This window comes from Mustela nivalis, assembly GCF_964662115.1.
Source record: "Mustela nivalis genome assembly, chromosome: 2".
Lineage (NCBI taxonomy): Eukaryota > Metazoa > Chordata > Mammalia > Carnivora > Mustelidae > Mustela > Mustela nivalis.
The window spans coordinates 33655709-33669732 of NC_139021.1; the positions used below are offsets into that span (position 1 = coordinate 33655709).

General features: G+C 50.2%; 1 protein-coding gene across 1 annotated transcript in view; it reads right to left on the reverse strand.

The window, feature by feature from the left end:
* BAALC (BAALC binder of MAP3K1 and KLF4) overlaps positions 1–13383 on the reverse strand; it is an 83345-nt gene extending 69962 nt beyond the window's left edge. Inside the window, exon 1 of the mRNA XM_082719340.1 lies at positions 13065–13383. Within this exon, the coding sequence (XP_082575466.1) occupies positions 13065–13224 (160 nt within the window). The 5' untranslated portion in view covers positions 13225–13383. The remainder of the gene's footprint in view (positions 1–13064) is intronic.
* Positions 13384–14024: the final 641 nt, after the last annotated feature.

Consider the following 14024-nt stretch of genomic DNA (forward strand, 5'->3'; position numbering starts at 1 on the left):
GGGAGCCCCATGTGGGGCTCGATCCCAGGACCCCGAGATCATGACCTGAGCCCCAGGCAGATGCTCACCTGGCTGAGCCACCCAGGCGCCCGTGTGCAACTTTATAAATTCCCAGAAACGGCGTCACAGGCTCTGGGGAAACTGAGAGTTAAGGAAAGGTGAGCGAAGCTCAGAGAAACCCCAGGAAGAGGATTATTCCTCCGATCGGGACTCAGCTCCACACCCTCAGAAGAACTGCCAGCTGGGACAGGTGTCTGGAGGCAGCACTCACAGCACAGAATCAACGGAATCCTCGAGCCCTGTGCTGAAGGGATGGAGGAGTCTGGTGCCTGAGCCCGAGGCGAGGAGAGCTCCCCAGAGAACCAGGCTCCTTACTCTGGGTGGGGCCAGGATCCGGTCCACTTCCCAGACCCCACTCCACTCAGGAGCACGATTTGCATAAAAAACTATCTAATGCCTCAGTGACCTAATGTTATCAGAGATATTTTAACAACCTTCAAAATTGCCTTCAAGGTCAGAAATGCTCTTGGTCCCATTTCTTGGTCGGCCCACCAACGTCGCTCAGGGCTCAGTGTGCTAAGCTCTTTAGAGTAGTGTTTGAGGACTGGGACTTGTACCTGCAAGCCCTGTTCTTGTCTCTCTTCCACGTTGCCTTGAGGGTTAGAGACTGTGGCTCTTAAGCCTGGCCGAGCCTCAGTATTACCTAGGACAGCAGTGGCTGTTGGCAGAGGCCATTCGTTTATGTACCAACCTTGGTTGCTTTGGGACTAAAAATAGCGGAAGCTGAGTAGCTGCAACAAAGGTAATGTGGCCCACAAAGCCTAAAATATTTACATCTGGCCCTTCACAGCGAAGGCTGGTCACCCTGTGATCTAGGACCCGCTCCTCCACGAGGTCCACGAGCCAGCAGGACCAGCATCACCCAGGACCTTGTTAGAAATGCAACATCCTAAGCCCCACCTCAGACCTAGGAAAGTCCACTCTGCCCTGACCCCGAGAACTAGCCAAACCTGCAGGCCTCTGGCCCCGACAGAAGCCCTGGGAGTGGGGCCTTTTGTTTACGTTGCCCAAGTGAATCTGATGTGTAGCCTCCAGGGAAGCTGACTGGGAAATACGGAGTATGGTCCCTCTGGGATCAGGATCTCCTGCAGGACTAACATCAGATCCTCAAGCAGCGGGGAGGGGTGCCCAGGGAAGACTCACGGCTGAGTGCCTCTCTAGGAACTGCCCTCTGTGGAAGGAAGTGGCCCCCCAAGCTCCCTTCCCCAGGCTGGGGGCAGCCAGCAGCTGAAACCTGATACAGGGTGACCAGGTGCCTGTCATTACCATACCTGAAGGACCATCCCCAGCAATTCAACTTCTCCCTTAGCCCAGGCCCTCACAGGTGGCCCCAGTAAGAGTCCACCTCAGTCTATTTCCCGACAGTCTCTAAGAGTATATGATATGACATTAGACAGGACACGGCCATAAATAAGAAAATGCAAAACCGAGTAAGTGCGCTAGGTGTGTGCTAGAAGGGAACATGTGACTGAGGGGGCACATGGGAGCTGTGGGGCTTTCAGAGGGGGTGGGAGGGGGGTAAGAGGATAAGGTACTTCATGCAAAGGGAAACCCTAAGTCGGGCTGAGTGGAGAGGACCTGCAGACCCTCAGTGGAAGCTAAGGCTGAAGAGAAAGCCTCAAATGCCAACTAAGACATTTGCATTCAGTTGGCAAAGAAAAATCATGAAAGGCTCTGAGCAGGAGATAACACAGTAATGGTCCCAGTTATGCCTCAGGAATATTCGCCTGGCAATGGTATGAAGGATCCTGGAGTGGCAGTGACTGGGGGTCGGGGGACAGGTCACAGCGCCGTTGCAGACGTCAAGCTGCGAGGCAATGAGGGCCAGAGCTAGTGATCGGTTAGGCAGCTGGCATGAAGGAAAGAGCACAGGGCTCCGAACGAAGGCAGAGCTGGGTTCCCAACCCCCCGCAGCCACTTACAGCCTTCAAGCCTTGGCGCAGGTCATCTGGCCTCTCGGACTTCTCCCATCGGTAAAACGGGGGTAAGAGAATCAGGTAATAAACACTCCGTGCCGGGCACATGCTGCACACGCAGCTAAGGGAAGCCACGCTCGGGAGCTGGGGTGGTGTTCATCCGTGTTTGCACACACACCCCTTACCGCCCCAGCTGAGCAAACCTGAGCTTGGCTGCTCTGAAGACTGTCCTGAAAAGCGGTTCTTGCACGTAGTAATTTAATGAGGCCTCAGTTTCGTGCTTCAACTCAAATCGTCCCCCTTATGAAGGGTGCGCAGGCAATCGCCACTTCTATTGTAGCCACGGCTGTGCCCTGTTGTTATGACGACCGTTTCCCAAACAGCCCTGCTATTTTCCTCAAATCCTTTCAGTTTCCTCTCGCCCTCAAGTCCACAAGCCCTAGAGACAATAGCAGGGTGGGTTTTTTAGATTTTCGCAGGAAATACTGTCAAGTCTTTAAATGAGCCAATGGGCTGTCTGTGGCTTCTCCTACAGGGCCCCAGCCTGAGCATCAGCACGACCCCGCATAGCGGACCTCTACCAACGTCCCCACCGATTGGTCACTGGCGCCACAGAGTATCAGCGGGCACGTCAGTTTCCGGCTGGCATTAACTCTATAGGAAAAGGAAGCAGAAAACAAAGAAACGCCCCTTGCACATGTCACGACACCACACAGAGTCTGATGTTAAAAGACTATTCCAAAAGATTTAAGTTTAAGCTATTGTTGTACTATTTCTAAAACCAGCTCAATATTAGCACTTTCCCAATAAATATCAACCTTTGTGAATTCACTTAACATGTGGTAATACTATAAACACTATTATTATTATTACAAAATCTTCATACCAATAATTGTGCTGCTCTGGTTTCTAGCAGACCTTCCTCTCCTCGCTTTCCTTTCCTCCTCCTCCTCCTTTTCTTATTTTTTAAATATAAGATTTAATTTATTTATTTGACAGAGAGAGAGATCACAAGTAGGCAGAGAGGCAGGCAAAGAGAGGGGGTAAAGCAGGATCCCCACTGAGCAGAGAGCCCGATGAGGGGCTCTATCCCAGGACCCTGGGATCATGACCTGAGCTGAAGGCAGAGGTTTAACCCACTGAGCCACCCTTCCTTTCTTTTCTCCTTCCCCTTCTCCTACCAATCTCGTCTCCCCTCAGAAGTAGCCTGAGGATGAAAGGTCCAGTTACCCAGGTGGCAGCCTACACATCTGTTCTTCCCCTTTTCTTTTTGCCAAAAGGACCATGATACTGTTAGCGTGGTGCATGCCCAACTAACAGTCCCGATCTTCTAGTTTATCTCGCAGCCAGGGATGGCCATGTCATACAGTTCTGGCCAATGAGACTCAAGCAAAGCTTACTGGCTTCTGGGAAAGCTATCATTTTGCAGATAAAAAGGACCGACTCGGATAGAATGTGCCTTTCCCCCTTCTTCGAATCTAAAGTAAGACACGACAACACCTTGCAACTACGAGGATGAAATCCATACGGCACGGATGGCCAAGTAATAAACCCACGTCCTTGACAGCATTCCCTAGTGAGCAGCTGCCTCCCTCCAGACACTCTGTGAAGTGCAGACACTAGAGCCTCTCTGCTAAACCACAATCCCCCTGGTTTTGGTTCTTGCCACCAAAAGCAGTTCCTAACTGATACAAAAGATGAGGAGGGTTCCCTCCACTCAACAAATATGCTTTGAGCGCCTACTCCAGGCTGAGCGCCATGCTAAGTATCTGGGCAAGAGTGGCGAATATGGCCAGCAGCACATCGCCTCCCGGAGTGAAGGAGTAAAGACATAAAGAGTCAATGAGCAAGACATAAAGAGTCAATGAGCAAGACAGTGACAGGCTTGGTGATCAGAAGAAAAAAAGGATCATCAGGTGACTGGGGAAGGCTGTTCTCTCTGAGGTGGGGTCCAGGAGGTAAAGAGTGGGGGAGGGGCCACATTCCAGCAGGTGCCCCAGGTGCTCGTGTGGCTGGAACACTGTGAGCCAGAGAGAGAGCGAGCAGCATAAGCCATGCCAGAGAGGCAGAGGAACCGGGTTATGCAGGTCGAGGAAAGGGGTTGCTAGGGTTTTATTCTACATATAACAGATTAAGAAGCTAGCAGAGGCCATTAAGCAAGAGAGGGACGAGACCTGGTATATGTTTTTAAAAGAGTTTTCTCCCTCTAACATGAAGAATGACTTGTGAAGAGCAAGAAGAGAAGCAGGATACAGCTGAGGTTCAAGTAAAACATGGCAGCGGCCTGAGCTCTGGGAGGGCCATGGAGACGCAGAGGAGCCCTCACCCTGTGGACGGCACTGCCTGGGATGTCCTCATCTGTAGGGACATTAAGGAACAACCTCATCAGTGCACTTAAAGAGACCAAACAGGCAGAGATGAGGACAGGGTAGCTAAGGCACTTTTTAAATGCTGAGGTGCCCAGAAGAACATACAACAGGTAACTGGAGAGAATGATGGGAGAATTCACAGCAAGTCTTTGATTTTTTTTTTTTTTTTTAAGTATTCAGAGGGAAAGAACAGCATAGTGTTGGGAGCTATTACACAGGGACTGTCACAGCATGTTAATAAGGAATTAAGAGAATTGCCAAGAAGTGGTAAGAATACTGAGGTTCTGGAGAACGAACTGCTATTGGGTGCAAAGACCAACACCCATGACTTGCTTCAGCAACGGCAGGCAGCTTGGAACCGGGGACGTAAGGGACACCGGGGAAGATAGACCCCAGGTTTGAGGTGGAGCCCAGAGCAAGACTGAAGAGGGGAAGAGAACCTAGGTACCCGAATGGCAGCTCTGAGAGGCCATACACCTCATATTTGTGGACACACTCGTTCTACAATGATTCCTATCCTACAGCGTGGTAAATGAAACCTAGACAAGCTAAGAAACCTGCTCAAGGTCACAAAGCTGGTCAGTATCACTGTCAGAGTCTAATTCCCACTGAACTATAATCTTCAAGCAAAACGACAAGGAAGATGATGATGATAAAGAAGAGAGTCAGAAAGGTCCAGAGACTGGAGGTCATGATGGGTGTGAGAAGCTGGCTTGTTGAAGGAGAGGAAGCATATGAAACTATAAACCGACAGCAGATGAGGCTGCGCGGTCTCACGCGTGAAGAAGTGTTACAGGCTGGTGCAGTGGCTTGGGGAAGCTCAGCAGGCCCAGGTTGGGCTTTGGGGCTGAAGAGCATCTGGCCACAAGCTACCCATTCTGTCTTGCCAGCTGCCCACTAAAATGTCTACGAAGACAGAAAAAGACCAAGGATCACAATCACCCAAAAGGAAGACTAACAGACAACCTAATCCTAGACTCTGGGAGAAATTGGCACTATTCATAAAGAAGATGGAGTAGGATTAAGAAAAATCTAAGGCTTCCAGTTTTGCTTCCTTATACAGACACCACACGCAGAATGTAGGCAGCCACTGGGTACTATTGCACTGGACACAGAGATCTGGGGCTGGGAGGGAACGGGGTTAGACCCGAACCACAACACTGGGCAGCCAGTCTATGTGACCTCATGGGCATCTGAGGCCCAGACAGAGAGCTGGCCCCTAGACACACACACCTCACAGGCCATGTTACCATCTCCACAAAGCAACCACAAATCCCAGAAACGGCTGGGCAGACTAGAAAACTCAGCCTGAGCCAGCTGTAGGGGGTGGCAGGGAGTGAAAGAGGGCCACGATTATCATAAACAGTGAAGTCACAATATGCATTTGCCTCGTATATAATTTACCTGAGTTCAATTATATTTGCTTAGTACTGAAAGGAAAAAATGGAGAAAAATCCCTTCACTTACCCACGGCCTTCCCCACCCCTCACCCGGTCCCCCGTTCAAACTAGCCTTTGGCTGCCACGACCTCCAAATACTTTCCTAAACACAAAGAAAAACAGAACTACTCTTTTTTTCTCTTGGCCTTTGAGCTTCCAAGAAATTTGAGGAAGTTCTTCTATAACCCCCAAACCTCAAACATAATCCCCACAGAAGAAGTAAGTTGTTCCATAGACACCTAGATGCCGGACCTGAGGCATAAAAGTCCCAAAGGCTGACAGACGTGTTACTTCTGTGTGCTTCTCTAACACTCTCTAAAGTTTCTTAGGCCACATCTCTGCATTTGAAATCAGAAAAAAAAAAAAAAAATACCATTCTACCCCAAGCCTGATCACCTTTAAGGAGGCAATCAGGTGCCTGGGATGCAGGTGATCTTGGGGACATGTCTGCAGCCCCACTTGGGGCGCTCGGCTCAGGGAGGGGGGCCAGTACCGGTGCCTCAGGGCTGCCGGGTCTGCTCAAGGCCTCCTGTCCTCAGCCTCACCAATGCTGGCAGGAGGTTCCCCCTGCCAAGTCCTTTTCCAAACCGCTGAAGGCAGATGGGGTGGAGGAGGGCGCCAACTCCACGCTTAGCAGTTACAGCATAACGGACACTGCCCTGGATTTAGAAACAAGACACCTGGTTTCCAACACGGGCTCTTCCACTCCCTCAGCCGGTGACCTTACTCAATCTCCACATCTCACTGAATCTCAGTTTCCTCATCTGGTAAATGGGGATTGCGATGGTTTATGAGGTTTGTTTAGACAGTTACGGAAACTAATGTCCCAAAGAAAAATACATTAGGTGCTCAATAAATGCTATTTGAATTTAAATGACAAGGGAACAGTCAGACCCAGTCTCTGAAGGACAGGTGAGGCAGTGACGATAGACACCCTCTCAGGATTTCCAAACGTTCACATTGTTAGTGCTCATAAAGACACTTGTATCCGTTTTCCAGGGCTGCTGTAACAAAGGACCACAAACTGCCGGCCTAAGCAGCAGAAATTTCTTGTCGCACAGGTCTGAGATCAGGAATCTGAGATTGGGGTGGCTCCTTCCAGGGACTGTGAGGGAGAATTTGTTCCAGGCCTCTCTCTCAGCTCCTGGTGGCTTGCTGACAATCTTGGGTGCTCCTTGGCTTGTAGAAACCTCACCCTGACCTCCATCTTCAACTGACATGGGGTTCTCTTTGGGGTGTCTGTGTGTTCAAATGTCCCTTTTTATAAGGACACCAGTCACACTAGATTAGGGCCCACATTAATGACCTCATCTTAACCTCTGTATAGACCCTATCTACAAAAAGGTCACATTTGGATGTACTGGAGGTTAGGACTTCAACACAGAAATTTGTGGGGGCAGACAATTGGGCCCTAACAACAGAGCAGTGGAGGTGGTTGTGGGGCAGAGTGGGAGGCGAGCACGTAAGAGGAACACTGGTGGCAGCTAAGGCAGAAGGCGCTAGATCATAACGTGGGCTCAGGATACTCCATCCATCTCCTTTCCAGATGAAAGCCAAGGAGGTGTTCAGACTAGCCAGAGAATCTCTGCAGGAGTCCTGAGAGAGATGGGATTTTGCAATAGAAGCAAAAGGATCTTCTGAGAGTGGCTAGAGGCTGTGGACCTACACAGAAAGGCTCCCGGGATGAAAGCCCAGGTCCATCAGCCAGGAACGACAGGCTCAGATGTCCAATGCACTAACTGGCAGAATGGCCTTATCAGCAGGAAGGGGTTGTGGGCACATAGACCCCAAACCAAAGGCAGGGCCAGTAGGGGTCTAAGCCTGAGGGACTCTAAGCCTGAGTACAGGATAAGCCAGGAAAAGACTCCATGCCGACTGAGAGGGGACTATGTTCCTCTGAGGGGGCCCAAGTCTGGAACCCTAAATTCATCTCTGGTTAGAGTCAGAGTACTTTATCTGGTGTCCAACAAAGACACAGTTCACTGGACTGATTTCAAGACAAATTATCTAAGGTAAGACTTGGGAAAGAGGTTCTAAGATAAAACTTCATTTGCTCAGCGGGATCATTTCTCCAACTCTTCATTTTTACAGGCTGGTGTGCGACCGTCCATCACGCAGCACCCAAGCCGGCAGAGCTCCCAGGCTCCCTGGAGAGACAGCAACGAGGTGTGACGGGTGCGACCACGGGGCTGCACAGTCCTTGGAGAGCCTGTGACATGATGTATGTCCCTCTGCCCAGGTGGGGTCTGGGCCACAAGCACATGAGACTTCCTAAACTTTATGAACTGCCTGGGTTTGCTCCCACCTGTTTTTGTAGTGATTTTTGCAAAACGACCCTGGTAACAAAGAGGCTTGTGTTTGGCAAAGGGAGCAGAGGAAAGTGGGGATGTCTTCTTGCTATGCAACCAATCAGGTAGACAAGAACCCAGAGAGAACGAGCAGATGGAACTTCTGAGGAAAGAAAACATCATCTCTGGGGACTCCAGGAGAATACAATGGACACAGGAAGTGCTAGGAGATTTAGTCATTAAAGAAAGGTCACTTGGGGTCCCATACAGGCACAGTGTTAGGCATGGGGATCTGGTGGTGAGCAAAAAGACCCCCTATCAAAGTAATACAGCTTGTCATGCTTGAGGGGCAGGCATCATTTGATAAATTATCTGAAAATATAGCCACAAGCATAACAGGTAGATAGAAGGAGCTGGGAGAGGGCCGGAAGGAGGGAGAGAGGAGCCTTATCCATCAGAAAGCCCCAGGTGGGCTCTCTCCTGGTACTCCCTCTCAAGGAAGGAGGCAGGATAACACCACCACACCCCCCACACCCAAGAGGGCCTTCAGGTACAGTCCTGCTTCCTCTGCCATGCTCCTGCAGCTGTCTGCAGGCACACAGCTCCCCATCCCCCACTCCCCAGCAAAATGAGCTACCCAGGCCCCTGCACTCCTCCAGCATCTTTCCCATATTATGTTCCAGGCTGACCTGAAGTGTGTCTACCTTTGTGTCTGTCTCCACTAATTATTCATTTCTTACAGTTCAAGGAACGTATCTTACTCAACTTTGCGCCTAATGTATATTGAATGAATAAGAGAGCAAACGTCTTTTATCTTTTGTCTGTGGACACAGGGAAACAAAGACCTAGAATATTGTCTTAATGACATTATCGAGATGAATAAAGGTCAGCACATTTAAGCATTACACTGAAACCAACAAGGTACATTTTAATAGGACTAAATTTAAAAACCTCCACTTTGGGTGACTGAAATCAGTAGTATGACTGCAGGACTCGTGGCTGCGGGGTGGAGGGAAGCCATTCATTTGGCCAACATTTACTGAGTGCCACCTATGTTCCAGTCACTGTTCCAGGAGCTGGATATTCAGCACAGACAACGTCTCTGAGATGACAAGACTTAAATTCAACTAGAAAAAAAGATCTACAGGTTTTAATCAATCACAAGTTTAATGTGAGTCATTGAGGTAATATAGCAGCAACAAGAGCAGGAAAACAAACAAATCCTAACCTGATTTTACCTGCACCGAGAGATCATCAGTGCCTGCACATTGCCCTGTGCTACCCAACTACCACATAAGAGCTTGGAGCTAACCACAGGTCTCTGGTATCAAGAGGGACTCTGATATGCAAGGGACATAGCATATCTGGAATAACACGGTCAGGTCCCCACAAGTCTGACAGATGACCGAAAGATCTGCATGTGTTTGGACTGGAGAACTAGAGGTCAGATGAGATGCGACAGTTTTCTTCAAATATTGAGAGTTGTCTATACGAGACTTGATTGCAAAGGCGTGGAGTTCACCAGGTAGAAATTACAAAGCAGCCGGAAGAGTTTCTCACAAGGAGAACTGCTCCACTAAGGTATGAGGGACCTCCTTCCCCAGGGAAGACATGTCCCATCTACAGTAGAAGAAAACTATGGTATCCAAGACCAGACTGGAATATAAAGAGACCACAGTAGATTTTGAGTCCCATCAACCGTAAAAGCAAGAATTCTATAGTTAATCTTCCATCAATCAAGAAGGCAGTATTTAGGGGTACAGGCTTTGGATTCAAGCAGAGCTGGATCCCAGAACTGGATGGGGGGGAAGTCACTAGCACACTCCATGCCTCATTCCCTTACTAGTAAGAGAAGGATGGTCACAGTTCCTACCTCATCCTGGCCATGAGGACGAAGTTCTGTTAACTTCTGTGAGATGAGTTCTGTTAAGTGCTGCTTTGTACAGTCCCCGGCCCTTGGTAAGTCATCAATAAACACTAGCTGATAGTAATAGTAAGTGTTCTTCATTTTATTTTGCTTATTTCAATTTATTTGGGTAAATTGTTTTGCTGGGAGTCTCTATAATTTTGTAATCCTCAATCGTGCATTTATAAAAGCAATTATTATAGCAATTTAAAACTGTAAAATAGAAGGACTTTAGAGAAACTTGAAATGTTCTATTTCCTAGAGAAATTAGGAAAATACCTCACAGTATAAGAAAGTATATTTAAGGTTGTAATTTAAGGGACTTGTGATCAAATTGAGGTAAATCAAGGGTGTTACTCACATACAGGATGGCTGAGCTGGCTGGGCAGGGCAACCTCAGAGACTCCCTTTCTCCTGGAGAGATCCCCAGCAGACAACGGAAGTAAAAATCAATCCAGCAAACTGATTTTATGAGGACTAAATCATGTCAGACCAATTTAATTTCCTCCTGTGACAGCAAGACAGGCTGCTATGACACAGGGAAGCAACAGGCTATCAGATACTGTGGTTTGGGCTAAGTCTTCAATTCCAGCCTACGTAACAGCTGAACCTAAAAACTTAATTGAACTCTGCTGGCTAGTGAAGATGATCTCCCAAAACAGGAACCAGAGGCTCAGGATCTACTTTTTGAGTAAGAGGGAGGCAAGAAAGTCCTTTCCTTTGTATGACTGGCAGAAAAACACGCCCCCCCCCATCCTGCAGTAAAATGCAGAATTCATCCAACAAATATTTATCAAACACTCTCCTGTGACATGCCCCCAGTCTGGACTGGATTAAGAAACTGAAGTAAAATTTACAAGCAGACATGCTTAAATGGGACTTTTCAGTAGACGGGAGTATGGAATTGGGGGGGGGGGGGCAGTGCACCAGAAGAAATGGAAACTTTGGACTGGGTTGGGTGTTTCAATGGAATAGGGTGGAGTTTTAAAGAGCAGCTATGGGGGGCACCTGGGTGACTCAGGTGGCTAAACCTCTGACTCTAGAATTTAGCTCAGGTCTTGATCTCAGGGTCCTGAGAGGGAGCCCAACTTGGGGCTTAAGATTTGCTCTCTCCTTCTGCCCCTCCTTAACCCTACCAGAGTCCCTGCTCAACCTCTCTCTCTCTCTCTCTAAAGAAAAAAAAAAAAAGAAAAGAAAAAAGAGCAACTGTGCGATGAGAAAGGCACTTTGAAGAATCCAGGTCCAGGTTAAAGGGGTCCAAGTGGGCAAACTTAAGTAGCAAGGACGCCTTCAGGATCACCTGCCTGGCAAGGCTGGCCCATCTTTGGCAAGGAACCACAAATCAGCATGCTCATCCCAGGCCCCACCTGTTGCAGGGACCACTCTGATGAGGCACAATGGGATAGGAGTCAGGATAGCAGACTAAAAAAGAGTAAGTACTGGAAACGAATATTTAGCCATCCCATAATAACCATCTCATACCCACAGGTAGATACACACACACAATATACTCCCAGTTCCCAAGGCAACCATTCCTTGAAGCTGTACTCTGTTGGTTTTTGTTTTCGTTTTTCCATACTAGATCTTTGCAACCATTTTTCCTTGGAGTGCAGCTCTGGCCTGTGACTCTGTGAAGTACCACACCTCCCAAGAAATGCTGTTAAACCTAACATTTACCAGGTCCCTTATGAAGGCTCATGTCTTATCCTCATTTCTGACACTGAATTGAGCCAACACATAATTTGGAAACTTGCTGAAAGCCCTGATGACACAAAGAAACCATTATGATCACTGCAGTGAGTCCGAAACATTACAAATACAGTGTTCTGTCTTGAACCATTTTCACTGACAGTTCTCCCCTTTTTTTGGTTTTTTGTTTGTTTGCTTATTTGGTTTTTTTAAAAAGGGACTCACCAAGTTCCTATGGAAAGGGAGCCAGCTTTGGGCCTAAAAGATGGAGAGACTGATTCTTAAGATTAAAACAGCAGCCCTTATGAAGGAAGCACGGATTTAGGAGTATTGAACTTTCTAAGAGTATTTCACATTTCTTTCCTCCTCCTGATAACATACAGTGTGCTTCAAATTAATCTCATTTTCTATCTCAGAATTCATTATTTAAAAATGCCAACAACATAAACAGGTCTGGAAAGAGTTAAAGCATATTATGCAAATAACGATCTAGCTTTTGACAACATCCATATACTAAGTAGTGAGGTGTTCTCCTTTTCCACCAGCACATTTATGACTAAAGGTCAGTCTGCGGTAATAGATTATCTTCATCTCTATAATCATTAGTGTCTGCTTTAAAAAAAAAATCTGCTAGGTGACTGGACCAGAAAGTTCTCTGCATATCCTTCTGTTAAATTTCTGCTAGTGGGGCATGAATGGTAAGAGTGTGTAAATGCACAGCCCCAGTCCACATCCGTGCCCTGCCTCCTAGGAAGTATGGAGGCACCGCAGGGTGGGGAGAAAGTCTTCACTCTGGAACACCTGCTGGGGAGAAGTGAGCTTCAGTGCAGAACCAATGGTGGGGCGAGCGGGCGTGCTTTGTGCCCTGAACTAGGATTCTGGTTTTCGCAGCCCGAAGGAAAGAAGGGGAAGCGAAGAGGAGGACTCCAGGCAATCTGGGTCAGGCGCCCTGTCTATAAATCAAGGCAGAGAGAGTCCAGGTGGCGTGGCGGGGGGTTGGAGAGGGGGCCGGAGTGGGTCCACCGGGGCTGGCGGGGGAGGGGGGCGGGGGGGCGAGGAGACGAAGGCAAGCACGCCGGTGCGCGGGTGGGTGGAGGGGCAGGTGTGCGTGCCAGGTGGGCTGTCCTCGCGGCGGATGCGTCGGTCCTGGCACTGAGCGCCCGCGGCTCCCGGGACTGGCTCAGTCTCTGCAAGGGTGTCGCGCTGACCCCACTCGCTGGGCCTGGGTCTGTCGGTCTGCCAGCAGGCAGGTCCAGTCGGTATGCCGTCCTCACATCCCCTCTACCCCCTACCACTCGCACGGAAATCTCCCGCTGCCCCGGCGCCCCTCATCCTTCCCGCTGGTCTCTGGGCTCCGGCCTCCCGGCGCCCGGGGTCCGCGGCAGCCGCTCACTCACCCGCGTGCAGGCCGCCCGCCTCGGGGCCGCTGTCGGTGGCCGCGGCGCTGGGCGGCGCGTCCGAGTCGGTGTAGGTGAGCCAGGTGGACTCGGTCTCCCGGGTCCAGCTCTCGTAGTAGCGGGGCTCGATGGCATCGGCCCGGCTCCCGCCACAGCCCATCCTCCTGCGCTGCGGGCGCGCCCGGCGGCCCTTCGGCTCGCGGCTCCGGCGGCAGAGGCGGCTCAGCCCCGGCGGCGCAGCCCAGGCCGGCGAGGAGGCGGCTGCGGCGGCGGCGGCGACATCGCGTCCCCGCCCGCGCGGCAACCAGGCGCCCAGCTCCCGCCTCGCCCCCCGCCCCCGACGCCTCGCCCTCTCCCCGCGCCCCTCCTCCCCGCTTCCCAGGCCCTCCCTTCCCGCGTTTCCCTTCCCTCCCTCGTGCCCCGCTCTCCCCTCCCCCACCCCCTCCCTCCCTCGGAGCGCCGAAGCTGGTCGGGGGCGCTGGAGCGGCTACCAGAGAACGTGAGGACAGCGGGGGTCCCAAAAGAGGTTCGGCCCCACGGGCTGAGATTACGCTCCCAGGGTCCTGCGCATCCATCCATCCATCCATCCACACACTCCCCTGTTCATCCGTTCACCCATTCATGCAAGCATCCTTCTTTCCCTCTTTTCTTCCCTTCCTTCTGTCCTTCCTCATTTTTCCCTACCTTCCTCCCTTCCTTCCATGCATCTATTCAGAACTGGAGCGCTTGGGAAGGAATCCAAGTGTTCTGGCCACTTGTTTCAAAAGCAGTAGAGCTGAGGACAAGCCCCTCAAAATGGGCAGAAAGTAATGCCATTAAGAATTAAGGAACAGGGGCGTCTGGGTGGCTCAGTGGGTTAAAGCCTCTGCCTTCAGCTCAGGTCATGATCCCAGGGTTCTTGGATCCAGCCCCACATCGGGCTCTCTGCTCAGTGGGGAGCCTGCTTCCTCCTCTCTCTCT